At 51.0% G+C, this 22,683-nt stretch overlaps 1 protein-coding gene across 1 annotated transcript in view; it reads left to right on the top strand.

Moving 5' to 3' along the window:
• The window catches only part of SLC12A2 (solute carrier family 12 member 2), a 183,794-nt gene that overhangs the window by 101,819 nt on the left and 59,292 nt on the right, over window positions 1-22,683 (top strand). The window contains exons 13-20 of the mRNA XM_069960696.1: window positions 5,186-5,309; window positions 6,661-6,762; window positions 6,875-7,030; window positions 8,032-8,131; window positions 11,222-11,333; window positions 14,781-14,921; window positions 15,019-15,125; window positions 19,569-19,648. Coding sequence (XP_069816797.1) covers window positions 5,186-5,309; window positions 6,661-6,762; window positions 6,875-7,030; window positions 8,032-8,131; window positions 11,222-11,333; window positions 14,781-14,921; window positions 15,019-15,125; window positions 19,569-19,648 — 922 coding nt within the window. The remainder of the gene's footprint in view (window positions 1-5,185; window positions 5,310-6,660; window positions 6,763-6,874; window positions 7,031-8,031; window positions 8,132-11,221; window positions 11,334-14,780; window positions 14,922-15,018; window positions 15,126-19,568; window positions 19,649-22,683) is intronic.

Here is a 22,683-nt window from a genome sequence, read left to right as displayed (position 1 = left end):
GTATATGCAGACTATTTCTCTCTCTATATATATAATATATACTGTATAGTGATATACTATACTAGCTGGGGTGTATACACAGACTATCTCTCTCTCTCTCTCTATATATATATATATATATATATATATATATATATATATATATATAATCTATATCATAAAAATCAAAGTCTGTCTGTCTGTCTGTCCTTCTGTCTGTCCTTCTGACTGTCTGTCCTCTATAGACTTCCAAACACCTGAACAGTTTGACCCCAAATTTGGCCCACAGATACATTGGGTGCCCGGGAAGGTTATTGTGAAGGTCCCGTCCCCGCCAGATGTACAGGAGGGGAGGGGGAGGGGGAAGAGAGGCGCCCCATAGAGATGAATGGGAAAATCTCCTCACTGCACACACAGGTGATATAATTAGCTGCAGCAGACACGGCAGTTGGAGCCTTAGCAACCAATAGGATTACTGCTTTCATTTTCACAGGGAGCAATGGTTGCTAGTAGGGCTGGGCGGTATACCGCAAAAATACTGATACCGTCACTGGCGTCGGTTAACCGACCTCAACTCTGCCAGGACGGTATCTGCAGTATTCCCACCCCACCCCCCCGGCGGCCGCATGCTCTGGTGCAGGGAGAGAGAGGGGTGCCGGGTGGAGAGGTGGGGGCCAGAAAGCTGATGCTCCGATTTACCTCCCGAGCCAGGACGCACATATACTGCTGTAGGGCAAGGGATGGAAGATTCTGCTGCGGGGGGCTGGAGAGGTGACAGGCTGCACTCAGACGGCAGTGTCCCCTCCAGCGTGTGCTTTGCGCTGCTGCCGGGCGGCTCACTTCTAGCTTCTCTGGAAGCTGCACGGTAAGCCCTGCCCCCCTCCCCCGCACATACAGTTGGGGTCAGGTATGGGTCGGCACCTCCATGCTCCACTGGCCACCACACTCTGTCCCGCACAGGAATCCTCGGAGCCCCGTTATGTTTTGTCAGTGCTGTAAGCGGCCATGTGTGACGCTCAGTCCGGGACACTATGTGCTACAGCACCGAGTGACAGGAGCCGAGGATTCCTGTGCGGGAGAGAGAGCGGTGCCCGGGGGAGCAAGGAGGTGCTGACCCCATACCTGACCTCTGTAGCCACTGAGTGACTGGGGGTAGATAGGAGATTAGATAGATAGACAGCCAGATAGGAGACAGCCAGATAGGAGACAGCCAGATAGGAGACAGCCAGATAGGAGACAGCCAGATAGGAGACAGCCAGATAGGAGACAGCCATCTATCTATCTCCTATCTATCTATCTATCTATCTATCTATCTATCTATCTATCTCCTATCTATCTATCTATCTATATCCTATCTCCTACCTATCTCCTATCTATCTCCTATCTATCTATCTATCTATCTCCTATCTATCTATTTATCTAGTCCAAAAAAGTCCGCAGCACTCCAACATAAAGTAAGGTGGTTTATTCCATCAACACAGGTACAAAAAATCAGCAACTTTTCAACTCTCTCACAGAGTCATTCTCTGAGTCATGACTCTGTGAGAGAGTTGAAACGTTGCTGATTTTTTGTACCTGTGTTGATGGAATAAACCACCTTACTTTATGTTGGAGTGCTGCGGACTTTTTTGGACTGTTTTTGGACTTTTTTGGATCTATCTCCTATCTATCTATCTATCTATCTATCTATCTCCTATCTATCTCCTATCTATCTCCTATCTATCTATCTATCTATCTCCTATCTATCTATCTCCTATCTATCTATCTATCTATCTATCTCCTATCTATCTCTCTATCTATCTATCTCCTATCTATCTATCTATCTATCTATCTATCTATCTATCTATCTATCTATCTCCAATCTATCTATCTATCTCCTATCTATCTATCTCCTATCTATCTATCTCCTATCTATCTATCTATCTATCTCCTATCTATCTCCTATCTATCTCCTATCTATCTATCTATCTATCTATCTCCTATCTATCTATCTATCTATCTATCTATCTATCTATCTATCTATCTCCTATCTATCTATCTCCTATCTATCTATCTCCTATCTATCTATCTCCTATCTATCTATCTCCTATCTATCTATCTCCTATCTATCTCCTATCTATCTCCCATCTATCTATCTATCTCCTATCTATCTATCTATCTATCTCCTATCTATCTATCTATCTATCTATCTATCTATCTATCTCCTATCTATCTATCTATCTATCTCCTATCTATCTATCTATCTATCTATCTATCTATCTCCTATCTATCTATCTATCTATCTATCTATCTATCTCCTATCTATCTATCTATCTATCTATCTATCTCCTATCTATCTATCTATCTATCTATCTATCTATCTATCTATCTATCTCCTATCTATCTATCTATCTATCTATCTATATCACAGGAAATAGTAGCAGCACTTCAAGAGAGGTAGAAGTCGGGTGCCAGCGTATTGAAGTAGAGACCAGGGACCGTATTAAAATAGTATAGGAAAATCCACAGCACTCCATGCAATTCAAGGTGCGATTTATTGAAAAAGCAAGTGCAGCATACAGACACAACGTTTCAGCAGCTATTCGCCGCCATTTTCAAGCTTAAAAATGGCGGCGAATAGCTGCTGAAACGTTGTGTCTGTATGCTGCACTTCGTTTTTTAATAAATCTCACCTTGAATTGCATTGAGTGCTGTGGATTTTCCTATACTATCTATTTGTCTCCTATGTGTCTATACATACACACACACACATATATATATAATACATAGATACATAGATAGATAAAGCAAACAATATAGGCAGCACACTAAACAAACTGTGGAGGCCAGCAGTCGAATACCAAGTCAGCTAGTAAAAAATACTCTGCAGCACTCCGATGGTGATACAAACGTGAATTTATTCCATATAACAATATGCAGCAAACTTCACAAGTAATATACGATGTTTCGTCGTCTCCTACACCATTTTCAAGTGGCATTTGAAAATGGTGTAGGAGACACCAAAACGTTGTGTATTACTTGTGAAGTTTGCTGCACATTGGTATATGGAATAAATTCACGTTTGTATCACCATCGGAAAATGGGGTTTTCAAAAGAGGTGTGGGTTTTAAAAGGGGCGTGTCATAATTATCGTTCAATTTATCGTTACCGCGGCTACATGTACGATAAACCGCGATATTGATTTAGGCCATTATCGCCCAGCCCTAGTTGCTAGGGAAGCTGCCTCACAACATCCACAGTAATAACTGGTAGACTCCCTACTCCATCTATACAGTACAGGTATACAGGACCCCCTACTCCATCTATACAGTACATGTATACAGGACCCCCTACTCCATCTATACAGTACATGTATATACAGGACCCCCTACTCCATCTATACAGTATATGTATATACAGGGCCCCCTACTCCATCTATACGGCCCCCTACTCCATCTATACAGTACATATATATACAGAACCCCCTACTCCATGTATACAGTACATGTATATAGGACCCCCTACTCCATCTATACAGTACATGTATATAGGACCCCCTACTCCATCTATACAGTACATGTATACAGGGCCCCCTACTCCATCTATACAGTACATGTATTAAGGACCCCCACTCCATCTATACAGTACATGTATACAGGACCCCCTACTCCATCTATACAGTACATGTATACAGGACCCCCTACTCCATCTATACAGTACATGTATATACAGGACCCCCTACTCCATCTATACAGTATATGTATATACAGGGCCCCCTACTTAATGTATACAGTACATATATATACAGAACCCCCTACTCCATGTATACAGTACATGTATATAGGACCCCCTACTCCATCTATACAGTACATGTATTAAGGACCCCCTACTCCATCTATACAGTACATGTATACAGGACCCCCTACTCCATCTATACAGTACATGTATACAGGACCCCCTACTTAATCTATGTAGTACATGTATACAGGACCCCCTACTCCATCTATACAGTACATGTATACAGGGCAGTATGCTGCCCTAAGCGCTAAACCTGAGGACACCCCATCCTCACTCACCAATTAGCATCAGGATTGGTAGGTAATAGCTCCAGACGTCACATTTAACACCGCCACACCAAGCCTGACCAATACCGCCATACTGTGACTGGATAACACTGCCACACCAAGCCTGACACCAATACCGCCATACTGTGACTGAATAACACCGCCGTACCAGACCTGACCAATACCGCCATACTGTGACTGGTTAACACTGCCACACCAGACCTGACCAATACCGCCATACTGTGACTGGATAACACTGTCATAACAAACCTGACCAATACCGCCATACTGTGCTGGATAACACCGCCACACCAGACCTGACCAATACCGCCATACTGTGATTGGATGAATCTGCCATACCACACCTGACCAATAGCACCATACTGTGACTGTATAACACTGCCATACCAGACCCGACCAATACTGCCATACTGTGACTGGATAACACTGCCACAGCACCTACACCAACTCTATACTACAGGTATACAGAACCCCAAACTATACACTACAGGTATACAGGAACTCCACCAACTATAAACTACAGGTATACAGGACCCTCAAACTATACACTACAGGTATACAGGACCCCCAAACTATATACTTCAGGTATACAAGACCTCCACCAAGTCTTTACTACAGGTATACAGCACCTCCACCAACTCTATACTACAGGTATACAGGACCCCCTATACACACTGACACTTTATACCCGGGCAGCGCCGGTTACATTTTCTAGTATAATATATAAAGTGATATACTATACTAGCTGGGGTGTATACGCAGACTATCTCTCTCTCTCTCTCTTTCTCTCTCTAATATATATATATAGTGATGTACTATACTAGCTGGGGTGTATACGCAGACTATCTCTCTCTCTATAATATATATAGTGATATACTATACTAGCTGGGGGGTATACGCAGACTCTCTCTCTCTCTCTATAATATATATATATATATATAGTGATACACTATACTAGCTGGGGTGTATACGCAGACTATCTCTCTCTCTCTCTATAATATATATATTGATACACTATACTAGCTGGGGTGTATACGCAGACTATCTCTCTCTCTCTCTCTATAATATATATATTGATACACTATACTAGCTGGGGTGTATACGCAGACTATCTTCCTCCATGCAATCTTCTTTCCTCCCAGGCCCTATGCAAGGATAATATATATCCCGGTCTTCAGATGTTTGCTAAAGGATACGGCAAGAACAACGAGCCGCTGCGCGGATATCTGCTGACTTTCCTTATTGCCTTGGGATTCATATTAATTGGTTGGTGTCTCTTGTTCTTCTTTTTAGAATTTATGTTATGTATGGCGGAGAGTGGCACATGAGGAGGGTGCATGGTGGAGAGGGGCACAGTGGGTGGGAGCATTGTGGGCAGGGGGTATAGTGGAGAGGGGCACAGTGGGTGGGGTCATGGTGGAGAGGGGCACAGTGGGTGGGGTCATGGTGGAGAGGGGCACAGTGGGTGGGGGCACAGTGGGTGGGGGCATTGTGGGCAGGGGGTATAGTGGAGAGGGACACAGTGGGTGGGGTCATGGTGGAGAGGGGCACAGTGGGTGGGGTCATGGTGGAGAGGGGCACAGTGGGTGGGGTCATGGTGGAGAGGGACACAGTGGGTGGGGTCATGGTGGAGAGGGGCACAGTGGGTGGGGTCATGGTGGAGAGGGACACAGTGGGTGGGGTCATGGTGGAGAGGGACACAGTAGGTGGGGTCATGGTGGAAAAGGGGCACAGTGGGTGGGGTCATGGTGGAGAGGGGCACAGTGGGTGGGGTCATGGTGGAGAGGCGCACAGTGGGTGGGGTCATGGTGGAGAGGCGCACAGTGGATGGGGGCATGGTGGAGAGGGACACAGTGGGTGGGGGCATGGTGGAGAGGCGCACAGTGGGTGGGGTCATGGTGGAGAGGGACACAGTGGGTGGGGTCATGGTGGAGAGGGGCACAGTGGGTGGGGTAATGGTGGAGAGGCGCACAGTGGGTGGGGGCATGGTGGAGAGGGACACAGTGGGTGGGGTCATGGTGGAGAGGCGCACAGTGGGTGGGGTCATGGTGGAGAGGGACACAGTGGGTGGGGTCATGGTGGAGAGGGACACAGTGGGTGGGGGCATGGTGGAGAGGGACACAGTGGGTGGGGTCATGGTGGAGAGGGACACAGTGGGTGGGGTCATGGTGGAGAGGCGCACAGTGGGTGGGGTCATGGTGGAGAGGGGCACAGTGGGTGGGGTCATGGTGGAGAGGCGCACAGTGGGTGGGGGCATGGTGGAGAGGGACACAGTGGGTGGGGGCATGGTGGAGAGGGACACAGTGGGTGGGGGCATGGTGGAGAGGGACACATCTGTGCTATGTACTGGACTGCAATCCGTTCCGCAAAAAAAAAAAAAAAAGGACAGGCGGTAGTACGGACCTCAACTGACACACCCAATACAACTCTATGGGGTCCGTATTTACGGATGCAATACGGATGAAAATTTGCGAATTGGTTACGGACTCAAATTTGCGGATTGAAAAATATATACTGACGTGTGAATAACCCCTTAGGATACGGCAGCTGATATGTTACTATGGTAATGAGTGTTTTGCACATACACTACAAGGTAACCAGTCTCTTCCTTCCCCAGCTGAACTGAATGTCATCGCTCCCATCATCTCTAACTTCTTCCTGGCGTCGTACGCCCTGATTAACTTCTCCGTGTTTCACGCTTCGCTGGCCAAGTCTCCAGGTGAGCGGCGTCTGTCTGTGTCCCGGCTCCCACCATGTGATTCCGGGCCGCTCCGCACACAGATGGCGGCTCCCGTATAGCGGTTTCATACATGTCGTTTCTTTACTGACAGGTTGGCGACCGGCCTTCAAGTACTACAACATGTGGGTGTCCCTTCTCGGGGCGCTCCTCTGCTGCGGAGTCATGTTTGTTATTAACTGGCAGGCTGCTCTATTAACCTACGTCATAGTCATCGGATTATATATATACGTAACATACAAGAAGCCTGGTGAGTTTCAGTTGTATATATTTTGTAGCTACCACTTACAGATGTTCTTACATGGAGAAACAGTAGCGGCACTCTCCCATAGGTATAACATGCTTTATTTCATTGGCAGAAGCAAAGGACAAACAGTGCAATCCAAAGGAAGAGCTACGAATCGTTTCGCGCTACACGCGCATCAACAGGCTCATCAAGGTTGAGCCTGTTGATGTGCGTGTAGCGCGAAACGATTCGTAGCTCTTCCTTTGGATTGCACTGTTTGTCCTTTGCTTCTGCCAATGAAATAAAGCATTTTATACCTATGGGAGAGTGCCGCTACTGTTTCTCCATGTAAGAAGGTATGAACTATGTTTTCGGCAGAGCACCCCCCGATGGTGTAACAGCGGTATTAGCTACAGTACATAGCCCGGGCTTGCACTACGCAGTGACTGGTGTGCCAGCCGATATCTCTGGTGTGTCTCACTTACAGATGTGTGTGCACCTGACCCCGATCTATCCTCAGTAATGGCGGGGTGTAACACCACTAGGTTAGGAGGAGGAAGTGATGTCATCTGCCCTCACAGCCTGACAAGTAAGGGCATTAGAGGAGGAAGTGATGTCATCTGCCCTCAAAGCCTGCCAAGTAAGGGCAGTAGAGGAGGAAGTGATGTCATCTGCCCTCAAAGCCTGACAAGTAAGGGCCGTAGAGGAGGAAGTGATGTCATCTGCCCTCACAGCCTGACAAGTAAGGGCAGTAGAGTGGTGCAGTAAGGAAGGCTCTAGGAGAGACACAGTAGCTTCCGCCCACATGGGGCAGTTTATATATCCCTCCCATATTATATTCTAAGCATGTTATTATAGAGCTGTGTATATTAGCAGAGCATTAATCGTCCATCATGATATTACCATAGAATTCCCTTAGAAGTCGTAGACACCTGTGTAACTTTGACTCCAGGGGATTTTAACAACCACTTTTTTGATTTTCAATCCTTCTTTATAACAACCTGCAATGCACTGAACTCTTTCAGATGTAAACTGGGGCTCCTCCACCCAAGCCCTGACCTACCTGAACGCGCTGCAGCACACCATCCGCCTGGCAGGGGTAGAAGACCACGTGAAGAACTTCAGGTGATATGAGAAGGCTCGTCCTGTGTCTCCTGCTCCCGGCACAAACCTCTGTAGCTTCTAATATCACCAGATGAAGAAGACGTCAAACAAAGTTGTTAGATTGATAGTTTAGCATAGTCCTGTATATACGTGACAGTCCTGGAGCTGTATATAGGTTATACCCCGGGGGCTGTATATAGGTTATACCCCGGGGGCTGTATATAGGTTATACCCCGGGGGCTGTATATAGGTTATACACCGGGGGCTGTATATAGGTTATACCCCGGGGGCTGTATATAGGTTATACCCCGGGGGCTGTATATAGGTTATACCCCGGGGGCTGTATATAGGTTATAGTGCTGGGGCTGTATATAGGTTATACCCCGGGGGCTGTATATAGGTTATACCCCGGGGGCTGTATATAGGTTATACCCCGGGGGCTGTATATAGGTTATAGTGCTGGGGCTGTATATAGGTTATACCCCGGGGGCTGTATATAGGTTATACCCCCGGGGCTGTATATAGGTTATACCCCGGGGGCTGTATATACGTGACAGTCCTGGAGCTGTATATAGGTTATACCCCGGGGGCTGTATATAGGTTATACCCTGGGGGCTGTATATAGGTTATACCCCGGGGGCTGTATATAGGTTATACCCCGGGGGCTGTATACAGGTTATACCCCGGGGGCTGTATATAGGTTATACCCCGGGGGCTGTATATAGGTTATACCCCGGGGGCTGTATATAGGTTATACCCCGGGGGCTGTATATAGGTTATACCCCGGGGGCTGTATATAGGTTATACCCCGGGGGCTGTATATAGGTTATACCCCGGGGGCTGTATATAGGTTATACCCCGGGGGCTGTATATAGGTTATACCCCGGGGGCTGTATATAGGTTATACCCCGGGGGCTGTATATAGGTTATACCCCGGGGGCTGTATATAGGTTATACTGCTGGGGCTGTATATAGGTTATACCCCGGGGGCTGTATATAGGTTATACCCCGGGGGCTGTATATAGGTTATACCCCGGGGGCTGTATATAGGTTATACCCTGGGGGCTGTATATAGGTTATACCCCGGGGGCTGTATATAGGTTATACCCCGGGGGCTGTATATAGGTTATACCCCGGGGGCTGTATATAGGTTATACCCCGGGGGCTGTATATAGGTTATACCCCGGGGGCTGTATACAGGTTATACCCCGGGGGCTGTATATAGGTTATACCCCGGGGGCTGTATATAGGATATACCCCGGGGGCTGTATATAGGTTATACCCCGGGGGCTGTATATAGGTTATAGTGCTGGGGCTGTATACAGGTTATACCCCGGGGGCTGTATATAGGTTATACCCTGGGGGCTGTATATAGGTTATACCCCGGGGGCTGTATATAGGTTATAGTGCTGGGGCTGTATATAGGTTATACCCCGGGGGCTGTATATAGGTTATACCCCGGGGGCTGTATATAGGTTATACCCCGGGGGCTGTATATAGGTTATACCCCGGGGGCTGTATACAGGTTATAGTGCTGGGGCTGTATATAGGTTATACCCCGGGGGCTGTATATAGGTTATACCCCGGGGGCTGTATATAGGTTATACCCCGGGGGCTGTATATAGGTTATACCCCGGGGGCTGTATATAGGTTATAGTGCTGGGGCTGTATATAGGTTATACCCCGGGGGCTGTATATAGGTTATACCCCGGGGGCTGTATATAGGTTATACCCCGGGGGCTGTATATAGGTTATACCCCGGGGGCTGTATATAGGTTATACCCCGGGGGCTGTATATAGGTTATACCCCGGGGGCTGTATATAGGTTATACCCCGGGGGCTGTATATAGGTTATACCCCGGGGGCTGTATATAGGTTATACCCCGGGGGCTGTATATAGGTTATACCCCGGGGGCTGTATATAGGTTATACCCCGGGGGCTGTATATAGGTTATACCCCGGGGGCTGTATATAGGTTATACCCCGGGGGCTGTATATAGGTTATACCCCGGGGGCTGAATATAGGTTATACCCCGGGGGCTGTATATAGGTTATACCCCGGGGGCTGTATATAGGTTATACCCCGGGGGCTGTATATAGGTTATACCCCGGGGGCTGTATATAGGTTATACCCCGGGGGCTGTATATAGGTTATACCCCGGGGGCTGTATATAGGTTATACCCCGGGGGCTGTATATAGGTTATACCCCGGGGGCTGTATATAGGTTATACCCCGGGGGCTGTATATAGGTTATACCCCGGGGCTGTATATAGGTTATACCCCGGGGGCTGTATATAGGTTATACCCCGGGGGCTGTATATAGGTTATAGTGCTGGGGCTGTATATAGGTTATACCCCGGGGGCTGTATATAGGTTATACCCCGGGGGCTGTATATAGGTTATACCCCGGGGGCTGTATATAGGTTATACCCCGGGGGCTGTATATAGGTTATAGTGCTGGGGCTGTATATAGGTTATACCCCGGGGGCTGTATATAGGTTATACCCCGGGGGCTGTATATAGGTTATAGTGCTGGGGCTGTATATAGGTTATACCCCGGGGGCTGTATATAGGTTATAGTGCTGGGGCTGTATATAGGTTATACCCCGGGGGCTGTATATAGGTTATACCCCGGGGGCTGTATATAGGTTATACCCCGGGGGCTGTATATAGGTTATACCCCGGGGGCTGTATATAGGTTATACCCCGGGGGCTGTATATAGGTTATACCCCGGGGGCTGTATATAGGTTATACCCCGGGGGCTGTATATAGGTTATACCCCGGGGGCTGTATATAGGTTATACCCCGGGGGCTGTATATAGGTTATACCCCGGGGGCTGTATATAGGTTATACCCCGGGGGCTGTATACAGGTTATAGTGCTGGGGCTGTATATAGGTTATACCCCGGGGGCTGTATATAGGTTATACCCCGGGGGCTGTATATAGGTTATACCCCGGGGGCTGTATATAGGTTATACCCCGGGGGCTGTATATAGGTTATACCCCGGGGCTGTATATAGGTAGTATATAGACTGTGTGATGTTCTGCCATCACATGTAGCTTCTTCTTTCGTGCAATATGTGACTTTGTTTTCCTTTTTCCCATCAGGCCTCAGTGTCTTGTATTAACCGGTGCTCCCAACTCTCGTCCGGCTCTCCTGCACTTGGTGCACGCCTTTACTAAGAATGTTGGTTTGATGATCTGTGGCCATGTGCATATGGTAAGTACGTATAGATCAGGTGATAGGAGTATGGAAGGGATCCGCAGAAACCGCTGAGCAGGGGGTGATGGGAACATGAGAATGAGGTGATACTTACAGCCTGGTGCCCACCTGCTCCTGTGGTGTCACAACCTCAGAGCGGAGGGGGATGGTGAGCTGGTGCGCCGCATCGGGATGGGTAAGTACCACCACAATATTAGCTTCCTACCTCCTCCGCCCGGGTTGGTTACTTGTCTGGACTTCTCCTTCTGGTAAAGGAGACGACAAATACAAGATGCAAAAACAACGTAGGAAACAGCAGCACAAAAGATCTGACGATGGAAGAAATAAGCGTGATCAGAGACCAGCGGCATCCTGGGACATCGCTGCTCCTGTCCTCAGCAGCTCAGCTACATGACAGTGAATGGAGCCGAATTGTAGTACTACAAACAGCCTGAGGATAGGGGGGCGCTGTTATTACAGGAAAGTACTTGTGCTTTTCCTAATTCTGGATAATAACCCCCTTAAAGGATTTTCTTCACAGGATGGTGGAAAGTAGTTCAGATTGGGTCTATGGAGGGCGATGTGTGATTGTACACACTATGGAGGGTGATGTGTGGTGATTGTACACACTATGGAGGGTGATGTGTGGTGATTGTACACACTATGGAGGGCGATGTGTGATTGTACACACTATGGAGGGTGATGTGTGGTGATTGTACACACTATGGAGGGTGATGTGTGGTGATTGTACACACTATGGAGGGTGATGTGTGGTGATTGTACACACTATGGAGGGTGATGTGTGGTGATTGTACACACTATGGAGGGTGATGTGTGGTGATTGTACACACTATGGAGGGCGACGTGTGGTGATTGTACACACTATGGAGGGTGATGTGTGGTGATTGTACACACTATGGAGGGCGATATGTGATTGTACACACTATGGAGGGTGATGTGTGGTGATTGTACACACTATGGAGGGTGATGTGTGGTGATTGTACACACTATGGAGGGTGATGTGTGGTGATTGTACACACTATGGAGGGTGATGTGTGTTGATTGTACACACTATGGAGGTGATGTGTGGTGATTGTACACACTATGGAGGGCGATATGTGATTGTACACACTATGGAGGGTGATGTGTGGTGATTGTACACACTATGGAGGGCGACGTGTGGTGATTGTACACACTATGGAGGGTGATGTGTGGTGATTGTACACACTATGGAGGGTGATGTGTGGTGATTGTACACACTATGGAGGGTGATGTGTGGTGATTGTACACACTATGGAGGGTGATGTGTGGTGATTGTACACACTATGGAGGGTGATGTGTGGTGATTGTACACACTATGGAGGGTGATGTGTGGTGATTGTACACACTATGGAGGGCGATATGTGATTGTACACACTATGGAGGGTGATGTGTGGTGATTGTACACACTATGGAGGGCGACGTGTGGTGATTGTACACACTATGGAGGGTGATGTGTGGTGATTGTACACACTATGGAGGGCGACGTGTGGTGATTGTACACACTATGGAGGGTGATGTGTGATTGTACACACTATGGAGGGTGATGTGTGGTGATTGTACACACTATGGAGGGCGATATGTGATTGTACACACTATGGAGGGTGATGTGTGCTGATTGTACACACTATGGAGGGCGACGTGTGGTGATTGTACACACTATGGAGGGTGATGTGTGGTGATTGTACACACTATGGAGGGCGACGTGTGGTGATTGTACACACTATGGAGGGCGATATGTGATTGTACACACTATGGAGGGTGATGTGTGGTGATTGTACACACTATGGAGGGTGATGTGTGGTGATTGTACACACTATGGAGGGTGATGTGTGGTGATTGTACACACTATGGAGGGTGATGTGTGGTGATTGTACACACTATGGAGGGTGATGTGTGCTGATTGTACACACTATGGAGGGCGACGTGTGGTGATTGTACACACTATGGAGGGTGATGTGTGGTGATTGTACACACTATGGAGAGTGATGTGTGGTGATTGTACACACTATGGAGGGCGACGTGTGGTGATTGTACACACTATGGAGGGCGATGTGTGATTGTACACACTATGGAGGGCGATGTGTGATTGTACACACTATGGAGGGTGATGTGTGCCGATTGTACACACGATGGAGGGTGATGTGTGGTGATTGTACACACTATGGAGGGCGATATGTGATTGTACACACTATGGAGGGTGATGTGTGGTGATTGTACAAACTATGGAGAACGACGTGATTGTACACACTATGGAGGGTGATGTGTGGTGATTGTACACACTATGGAGGGCGATATGTGATTGTACACACTATGGAGGGTGATGTGTGGTGATTGTACAAACTATGGAGAATGACGTGATTGTACACACTATGGAGGGTGATGTGTGGTGATTGTACACACTATGGAGGGTGATGTGTGGTGATTGTACACACTATGGAGGGTGATGTGTGGTGATTGTACACACTATGGAGGGTGATGTGTGCTGATTGTACACACTATGGAGGGTGATGTGTGCTGATTGTACACACTATGGAGGGCGAGGTGTGCTGATTGTACACACTATGGAGGGTGATGTGTGCTGATTGTACACACTATGGAGGGCGAGGTGTGGTGATTGTACACACTATGGAGGGTGATGTGTGGTGATTGTACACACTATGGAGGGCGATGTGTGGTGATTGTACACACTATGGAGGGCGATGTGTGGTGATTGTACACACTATGGAGGGTGATGTGTGGTGATTGTACACACTATGGAGGGTGATGTGTGGTGATTGTACACACTATGGAGGGTGATGTGTGGTGATTGTACACACTATGGAGGGCGAGGTGTGGTGATTGTACACACTATGGAGGGTGATGTGTGGTGATTGTACACACTATGGAGGGCGATGTGTGATTGTACATACTATGGAGGGTGATGTGTGCTGATTGTACACACTATGGAGGGCGATATGTGATTGTACATACTATGGAGGGTGATGTGTGCTGATTGTACACACTATGGAGGGCGACATGTGATTGTACACACTATGGAGGGTGATGTGTGGTGATTGTACACACTATGGAGGGTGATGTGTGGTGATTGTACACACTATGGAGGGCGAGGTGTGGTGATTGTACACACTATGGAGGGCGAGGTGTGGTGATTGTACACACTATGGAGGGCGAGGTGTGGTGATTGTACACACTATGGAGGGTGATGTGTGGTGATTGTACACACTATGGAGGGTGATGTGTGGTGATTCTACACACTATGGAGGGTGATGTGTGGTGATTGTACACACTATGGAGGGTGATGTGTGGTGATTGTACACACTATGGAGGGTGATGTGTGGTGATTCTACACACTATGGAGGGTGATGTGTGGTGATTGTACACACTATGGAGGGTGATGTGTGGTGATTGTAGGTGTGTCCCCAGGGTCCTCGCAGACAGGCCATGAAGGAGCTGCTGAGCGACCAGGCCCGATATCAGAGGTGGCTGATCAAGAACAAAACCAAAGCCTTCTACTCCCCCGTCCATGCCGAAGACCTGAGGGACGGAGCGCAGTATCTGATGCAGGTAAGAGCCCCCCCCCCCCATTATACACCTGGGGGCACTCCGGCCATCCACTTACCTCCCGGACTCCTCCTTTACGTCCTGCCTTCTCTCCTTGTAGGCTGCCGGATTGGGGAGGATGAGACCAAACACTCTGGTGCTCGGCTTCAAGAAGAATTGGATTCAGTCAGATATGAGGGATGTGGAAACCTACATCAACTTATTACAGTGAGTATGAGAAAGAAGATGGCCGAGATCAGGGACGTCGCCGGGGCTTCCCCCTCTTCTCTCCATTCCTCATAAAATGTATAAACTCATTCAGTACATTATACACATGCCGACATCGATGGCAACAAGAACAATCCCGTATACAGGTAGAGCGTATGCAACCGCGAGGACCGAAGCCAGGGCTCCATTCTCAGGGGACGTCTGCCATAGGCCAACGGGGAGCAGAGCGGCACAACTCCCGGCAGGCATATAGATACGGGGAGCAGAGCGGCACACCTCCCGGCAGGCATATACAGATGGGGAGCAGAGCGGCACACCTCCCGGCAGGCATATACAGACGGGGAGCAGAGCGGCACACCTCCCGGCAGGCATATACAGACGGGGAGCAGAGCGGCACACCTCCCGGCAGGCATATACAGATGGGGAGCAGAGCGGCACACCTCCCGGCAGGCATATACAGACGGGGAGCAGAGCGGCACACCTCCCGGCAGGCATATAGAGACTTGGAGCAGAGCGGCACACCTCCCGGCAGGCATATAGAGACTTGGAGCAGAGCGGCACACCTCCCGGCAGGCATATAGAGATGGGGAGCAGAGCGGCACACCTCCCGGCAGGCATATAGAGACTGGGAGCAGAGCGGCACACCTCCCGGCAGGCATATAGAGACGGGGAGCAGAGCGGCACACCTCCCGGCAGGCATATAGAGACTGGGAGCAGAGCGGCACACCTCCCGGCAGGCATATAGAGACTGGGAGCAGAGCGGCACACCTCCCAGCAGGCATATAGAGACTGGGAGCAGAGCGGCACACCTCCCGGCAGGCATATACAGACGGGGAGCAGAGCGGCACACCTCCCGGCAGGCATATAGAGATGGGGAGCAGAGCGGCACACCTCCCGGCAGGCATATAGAGATGGGGAGCAGAGCGGCACACCTCCCGGCAGGCATATAGATACGGGGAGCAGAGCGGCACACCTCCCGGCAGGCATATAGAGACGGGGAGCAGAGCGGCACACCTCCCGGCAGGCATATAGAGATGGGGAGCAGAGCGGCACACCTCCCGGCAGGCATATGGCGACAGGGAGCAGAGCGGCACACCTCCCGGCAGGCAAATAGAGATGGGGAGCAGAGCGGCACACCTCCCGGCAGGCATATAGAGACGGGGAGCAGAGCGGCACACCTCCCGGCAGGCGTATAGAGACGGGGAGCAGAGCGGCACACCTCCCGGCAGGCATATACAGACGGGGAGCAGAGCCGCACACCTCCCGGCAGGCATATAGAGACGGGGAGCAGAGCCGCACACCTCCCGGCAGGCATATAGAGATGGGGAGCAGAGCGGCACACCTCCCGGCAGGCATATAGAGATGGGGAGCAGAGCGGCACACCTCCCGGCAGGCATATAGAGATGGGGAGCAGAGCGGCACACCTCCCGGCAGGCATATAGATACGGGGAGCAGAGCGGCACACCTCCCGGCAGGCATATACAGACGGGGAGCAGAGCGGCACACCTCCCGGCAGGCATATAGAGACGGGGAGCAGAGCGGCACACCTCCCGGCAGGCATATAGAGACAGGGAGCAGAGCGGCACACCTCCCGGCAGGCATATGGCGACAGGGAGCAGAGCGGCACACCTCCCGGCAGGCATATAGAGATGGGGAGCAGAGCGGCACACCTCCCGGCAATATAGAGATGGGGAGCAGAGCGGCACACCTCCCGGCAGGCATATAGAGATGGGGAGCAGAGCGGCACACCTCCCGGCAGGCATATAGAGACGGGGAGCAGAGCGGCACACCTCCCGGCAGGCATATAGAGACAGGGAGCAGAGCGGCACACCTCCCGGCAGGCATATGGCGACAGGGAGCAGTGCGGCACACCTCCCGGCAGGCATATAGAGATGGGGAGCAGAGCGGCACACCTCCCGGCAGGCGTATAGAGACTTGGAGCAGAGCGGCACACCTCCCGGCAGGCATATAGAGACGGGGAGCAGAGCGGCACACCTCCCGGCAGGCATATAGAGACTTGGAGCAGAGCGGCACACCTCCCGGCAGGCAAATAGAGATGGGGAGCAGAGCGGCACACCTCCCGGCAGGCATATAGAGACGGGGAGCAGAGCGGCACACCTCCCGGCAGGCATATAGAGACGGGGAGCAGAGCGGCACACCTCCCGGCAGGCATATAGAGACTTGGAGCAGAGCGGCACACCTCCCGGCAGGCATATAGAGATGGGGAGCAGAGCGGCACACCTCCCGGCAGGCATATAGAGACTGGGAGCAGAGCGGCACACCTCCCGGCAGGCATATAGAGACTGGGAGCAGAGCGGCACACCTCCCAGCAGGCATATAGAGACTGGGAGCAGAGCGGCACACCTCCCGGCAGGCATATACAGACGGGGAGCAGAGCGGCACACCTCCCGGCAGGCATATAGAGATGGGGAGCAGAGCGGCACACCTCCCGGCAGGCATATAGAGATGGGGAGCAGAGCGGCACACCTCCCGGCAGGCATATAGAGACGGGGAGCAGAGCGGCACACCTCCCGGCAGGCATATAGAGATGGGGAGCAGAGCGGCACACCTCCCGGCAGGCATATAGAGATGGGGAGCAGAGCGGCACACCTCCCGGCAGGCATATGGCGACAGGGAGCAGAGCGGCACACCTCCCGGCAGGCATATAGAGACGGGGAGCAGAGCGGCACACCTCCCGGCAGGCATATAGATACGGGGAGCAGAGCGGCACACCTCCCGGCAGGCATATAGAGATGGGGAGCAGAGCGGCACACCTCCCGGCAGGCATATAGATACGGGGAGCAGAGCGGCACACCTCCCGGCAGGCATATACAGACGGGGAGCAGAGCGGCACACCTCCCGGCAGGCATATAGAGACGGGGAGCAGAGCGGCACACCTCCCGGCAGGCATATAGAGACGGGGAGCAGAGCGGCACACCTCCCGGCAGGCATATGGCGACAGGGAGCAGTGCGGCACACCTCCCGGCAGGCATATAGAGATGGGGAGCAGAGCGGCACACCTCCCGGCATATAGAGATGGGGAGCAGAGCGGCACACCTCCCGGCAGGCATATAGAGATGGGGAGCAGAGCGGCACACCTCCCGGCAGGCATATAGAGACGGGGAGCAGAGCGGCACACCTCCCGGCAGGCATATAGAGACGGGGAGCAGAGCGGCACACCTCCCGGCAGGCATATAGAGACAGGGAGCAGAGCGGCACACCTCCCGGCAGGCATATGGCGACAGGGAGCAGTGCGGCACACCTCCCGGCAGGCATATAGAGATGGGGAGCAGAGCGGCACACCTCCCGGCAGGCGTATAGAGACGGGGAGCAGAGCGGCACACCTCCCGGCAGGCATATGGAGACGGGGAGCAGAGCGGCACACCTCCCGGCAGGCATATAGAGATGGGGAGCAGAGCGGCACACCTCCCGGCAGGCATATAGAGACTTGGAGCAGAGCGGCACACCTCCCGGCAGGCATATAGAGACGGGGAGCAGAGCGGCACACCTCCCGGCAGGCATATAGAGACTTGGAGCAGAGCGGCACACCTCCCGGCAGGCAAATAGAGATGGGGAGCAGAGCGGCACACCTCCCGGCAGGCATATAGAGACTGGGAGCAGAGCGGCACACCTCCCGGCAGGCATATAGAGACTTGGAGCAGAGCGGCACACCTCCCGGCAGGCAAATAGAGATGGGGAGCAGAGCGGCACACCTCCCGGCAGGCATATAGAGACGGGGAGCAGAGCGGCACACCTCCCGGCAGGCGTATAGAGACTTGGAGCAGAGCGGCACACCTCCCGGCAGGCAAATAGAGATGGGGAGCAGAGCGGCACACCTCCCGGCAGGCATATAGAGACGGGGAGCAGAGCGGCACACCTCCCGGCAGGCATATAGAGACTTGGAGCAGAGCGGCACACCTCCCGGCAGGCAAATAGAGATGGGGAGCAGAGCGGCACACCTCCCGGCAGGCATATAGAGACGGGGAGCAGAGCGGCACACCTCCCGGCAGGCATATAGAGACGGGGAGCAGAGCGGCACACCTCCCGGCAGGCGTATAGAGACGGGGAGCAGAGCTTAAAACTTGAAAATGCCCGTGTGAGACGGAAGAAATGTCGCTTGATTTTTTACTATGCCACACTGTTTTTTTTTTTATGTGATTGAATAAATATTTCACGTTTTTGAAGATATCGGGAAGTGCTGTTGGAATTTTTGGAGTAGGTAGATAGATAGATAGATATATCTCCTTACTGGGGGAGGGGATATGTATGTATATAACACCTGCACTCTCATTACTGGGAGAGATAGATAGATATGTGTGTATGTATGTATGTATGTATATATATATATATATATATATATATATATATAATATACATATACATACATACCTGCACTCTCCTTACTGGGCGGCTATTATAACCGTTCTCGTTTCTTTATTGCAGCGATGCTTTTGACTTCCAGTATGGGGTTGTGGTAATTCGTTTGAGAGAAGGCCTTGATATTTCACATCTCCAAGGGCAAGGTAACCAACACTAATATATCATATACCGCATGTAACGTATCAGCAGAAGGTGGTCAGAGGTCACATATAGACCCCCATACACTGGGAGTAGGTAAATACCAGGACGGGATGTATATGAGCCCAGTATGTCCCACAATCTGAGGGAAAGGGGGGCTTCTTAGCTTAAACAGGGTGTAAGGAATATGGACAGCCCTGTCCTTATTCATGAATATGTAGGGGTTTTAGGTGTGGTGTGGTTTATATGTATTCATGCAGTGGATTATAGATTGTGATTGATATTTTATAGATTTAGTCTAATAGCAATAACCCATAGCTGACGCAAGTTAATGATATGGACTTATTGATTAGCTTGGAGTCAGGCCGTCTGATTACCCTGTGTAAAAGACCAAAAGTCTCTCTGCATGGGGCAATAAGCGTGGAGCTGCAAAGGAGATGGTGGAGTAGATTGTGACTAGAGTGTTGACTTCGCACCTCTGAGGCGGGATCACTGACTCCATGCCAGCACCTCTGAGGCGGGATCACTGACTCCATGTCGGCACCTCTGAGGCGGGATCACTGACTCCATGCCGGCACCTCTGAGGCGGGATCACTGACTCCATGCCAGCACCTCTGAGGCGGGATCACTGACTCCATGCCGGCACCTCTGAGGCGGGATCACTGACTCCATGCCGGCACCTCTGAGGCGGGATCACTGACTCCACGCCGGCACCTCTGAGGCGGGATCACTGACTCCACGCCGGCACCTCTGAGGCGGGATCACTGACTCCATGCCGGCACCTCTGAGGCGGGATCACTGACTCCATGCCGGCACCTCTGAGGCGGGATTACTGACTCCATGCCGGCACCTCTGAGGCGGGATCACTGACTCCATGCCAGCACCTCTGAGGCGGGATCACTGACTCCATGCCAGCACCTCTGAGGCGGGCTCACTGACTCCATGCCGGCACCTCTGAGGCGGGATCACTGACTCCATGCCAGCACCTCTGAGGCGGGATCACTGACTCCATGCCAGCACCTCTGAGGCGGGATCACTGACTCCATGCCAGCACCTCTGAGGCGGGATCACTGACTCCATGCCGGCACCTCTGAGGCGGGATCACTGACTCCATGCCGGCACCTCTGAGGCGGGATCACTGACTCCATGCCGGCACCTCTGAGGCGGGATCACTGACTCCATGCCGGCACCTCTGAGGCGGGATCACTGACTCCATGCCGGCACCTCTGAGGCGGGATCACTGACTCCATGCCGCCACCTCTGAGGCGGGATCACTGACTCCATGCCGGCACCTCTGAGGCGGGATCACTGACTCCATGCCAGCACCTCTGAGGCGGGATCACTGACTCCATGCCAGCAGGGGGTGGACGCTCTTTAAGAAAAGGAATATGAAATCTTTCATACCTTTGTCAAAATAAAAACATAGAGCCCCGGAAGCCATACCATTGTGTTGGGTATGATGAGGACATCGCGGGGAGTCCAAACATGGCCGGTCTACCTGTCCTCATCATGCCATAAGGGGTATCTCACCTTCTGAGTGTCCGAGGCATATGATGTTTGATATGCCAGGAATCAGGATGACGAGATATGAATTATGAAGAAGGGCTGGGGCCCGTACCATTGATATGGCGCCTGGGAAAGTATCTTTTTTGATATGTCCAAGTGTGTTCCCTTGAGGGCTGAGGGGGGCAGCTGAAGCTCTGCCCAAAGGGGCGGAGTTACAGATGTCAGGTGACGCCCCTCCGGCCAACCCTTTCAGGTCTTACATAAAAGTGAGACCTAGGGAACATGTAGGGGTCACAAAGTTGGGGATCCAATCGAATTGGTTTGTGCACCACTTTCTAAGCCCAAATCCCCTGGGAAGGAAGAACCTATACAACGCATCCTGTGCTAAGTATTAGAACTTTCTTATTTTATCCCTTTTGTTTTCATTGTTTGCAGTGTCTGTATGTCTTTTGTCATCCATCTTTGTGTAACCAAGTACTGTCCATTTTAATGCATTAAACCTAAAAGTTTGATGGTTTGTCTTGTAGCCTAAACGAACCTAGTTATCTCCAGGAAGAGTGCATGTGCGGTGTGTGACCGTATAGTGTATGACCGGGTGGCTTACTCTACCGTGTGGGTGTGTCTGCTTGCGGGTGGAACACTCTTGGGGTTCCCTGTCTCCCCAGTAAGGTAATAGATAGGGTTGTGGCAGCAACGTTGTGTATGTATGTTGTGTTTGGGTGTCTGGCAGCGGCTGGAAGGTTACATGTATGACGACAGCCGGTGGGTCCCAACATAGCAAGGTTCTGTGTGCGTGCTTCGTGGATGTGTGTCTGGCTGCGGTCAGTGGGTCACGTGTATGACAGCGACTGGTGGGTCCAGATACAGCGACGTGAAGTGTCGTGTTTGTGTTGGCCAACGAGCAGGCAGTGTTCGTGGCCAAGTGGGTGTCTGGTGTCGGGGTGTGCGGCAGGTGGCAATTTACGCTCGAGTTACGGCCCGGGAGCAGGGCGTAAAGCGTGAGTGCGTGAGGTGAATCGACCTGTAGGGCTAGAGCAACCCAGGGGAGTCCAGAGCCCCAAGTTCCTTTGATTCCCTTGTCTTGTCCTTCTCCCCCCCCTTTTGGTCCTTGTTTTAGATCCTTTCCGCCTGGTGTGGTTAGGATTCCCCTCCCCCTTGTCAGGGCCGACGCAGGTTGGCGCGCGTGGTCGTGACACAGGGTGTAAAACAGGGTATACTGTGTGCTTGTGTACTATATACTGTGTGTCTGTGCACTGTATGTATACTATATACTGTGTGTCTGTGCACTGTATGTATACTATGTACTGTGTGTCTGTGCACTGTATGTATACTGTGTAGTGTGTGTCTGTGCACTGTATGTATACTATGTAGTGTGTGTCTGTGCACTGTATGTATACTATGTACTGTGTGTCTGTGCACTGTATGTATATTATATACTGTGTGTCTGTGCACTGTATGTATACTATGTGGTGTGTGTCTGTGCACTGTATGTATACTATATACTGTGTGTCTGCACTGTATGTATACTATATAC

The sequence above is a fragment of the Dendropsophus ebraccatus genome, chromosome 3, assembly GCF_027789765.1.
Source record: "Dendropsophus ebraccatus isolate aDenEbr1 chromosome 3, aDenEbr1.pat, whole genome shotgun sequence".
NCBI lineage: Eukaryota > Metazoa > Chordata > Amphibia > Anura > Hylidae > Dendropsophus > Dendropsophus ebraccatus.
The sequence above is the reverse complement of the archived record's forward strand: the minus strand, read 5'-3'. Positions and strand labels throughout refer to the sequence as shown.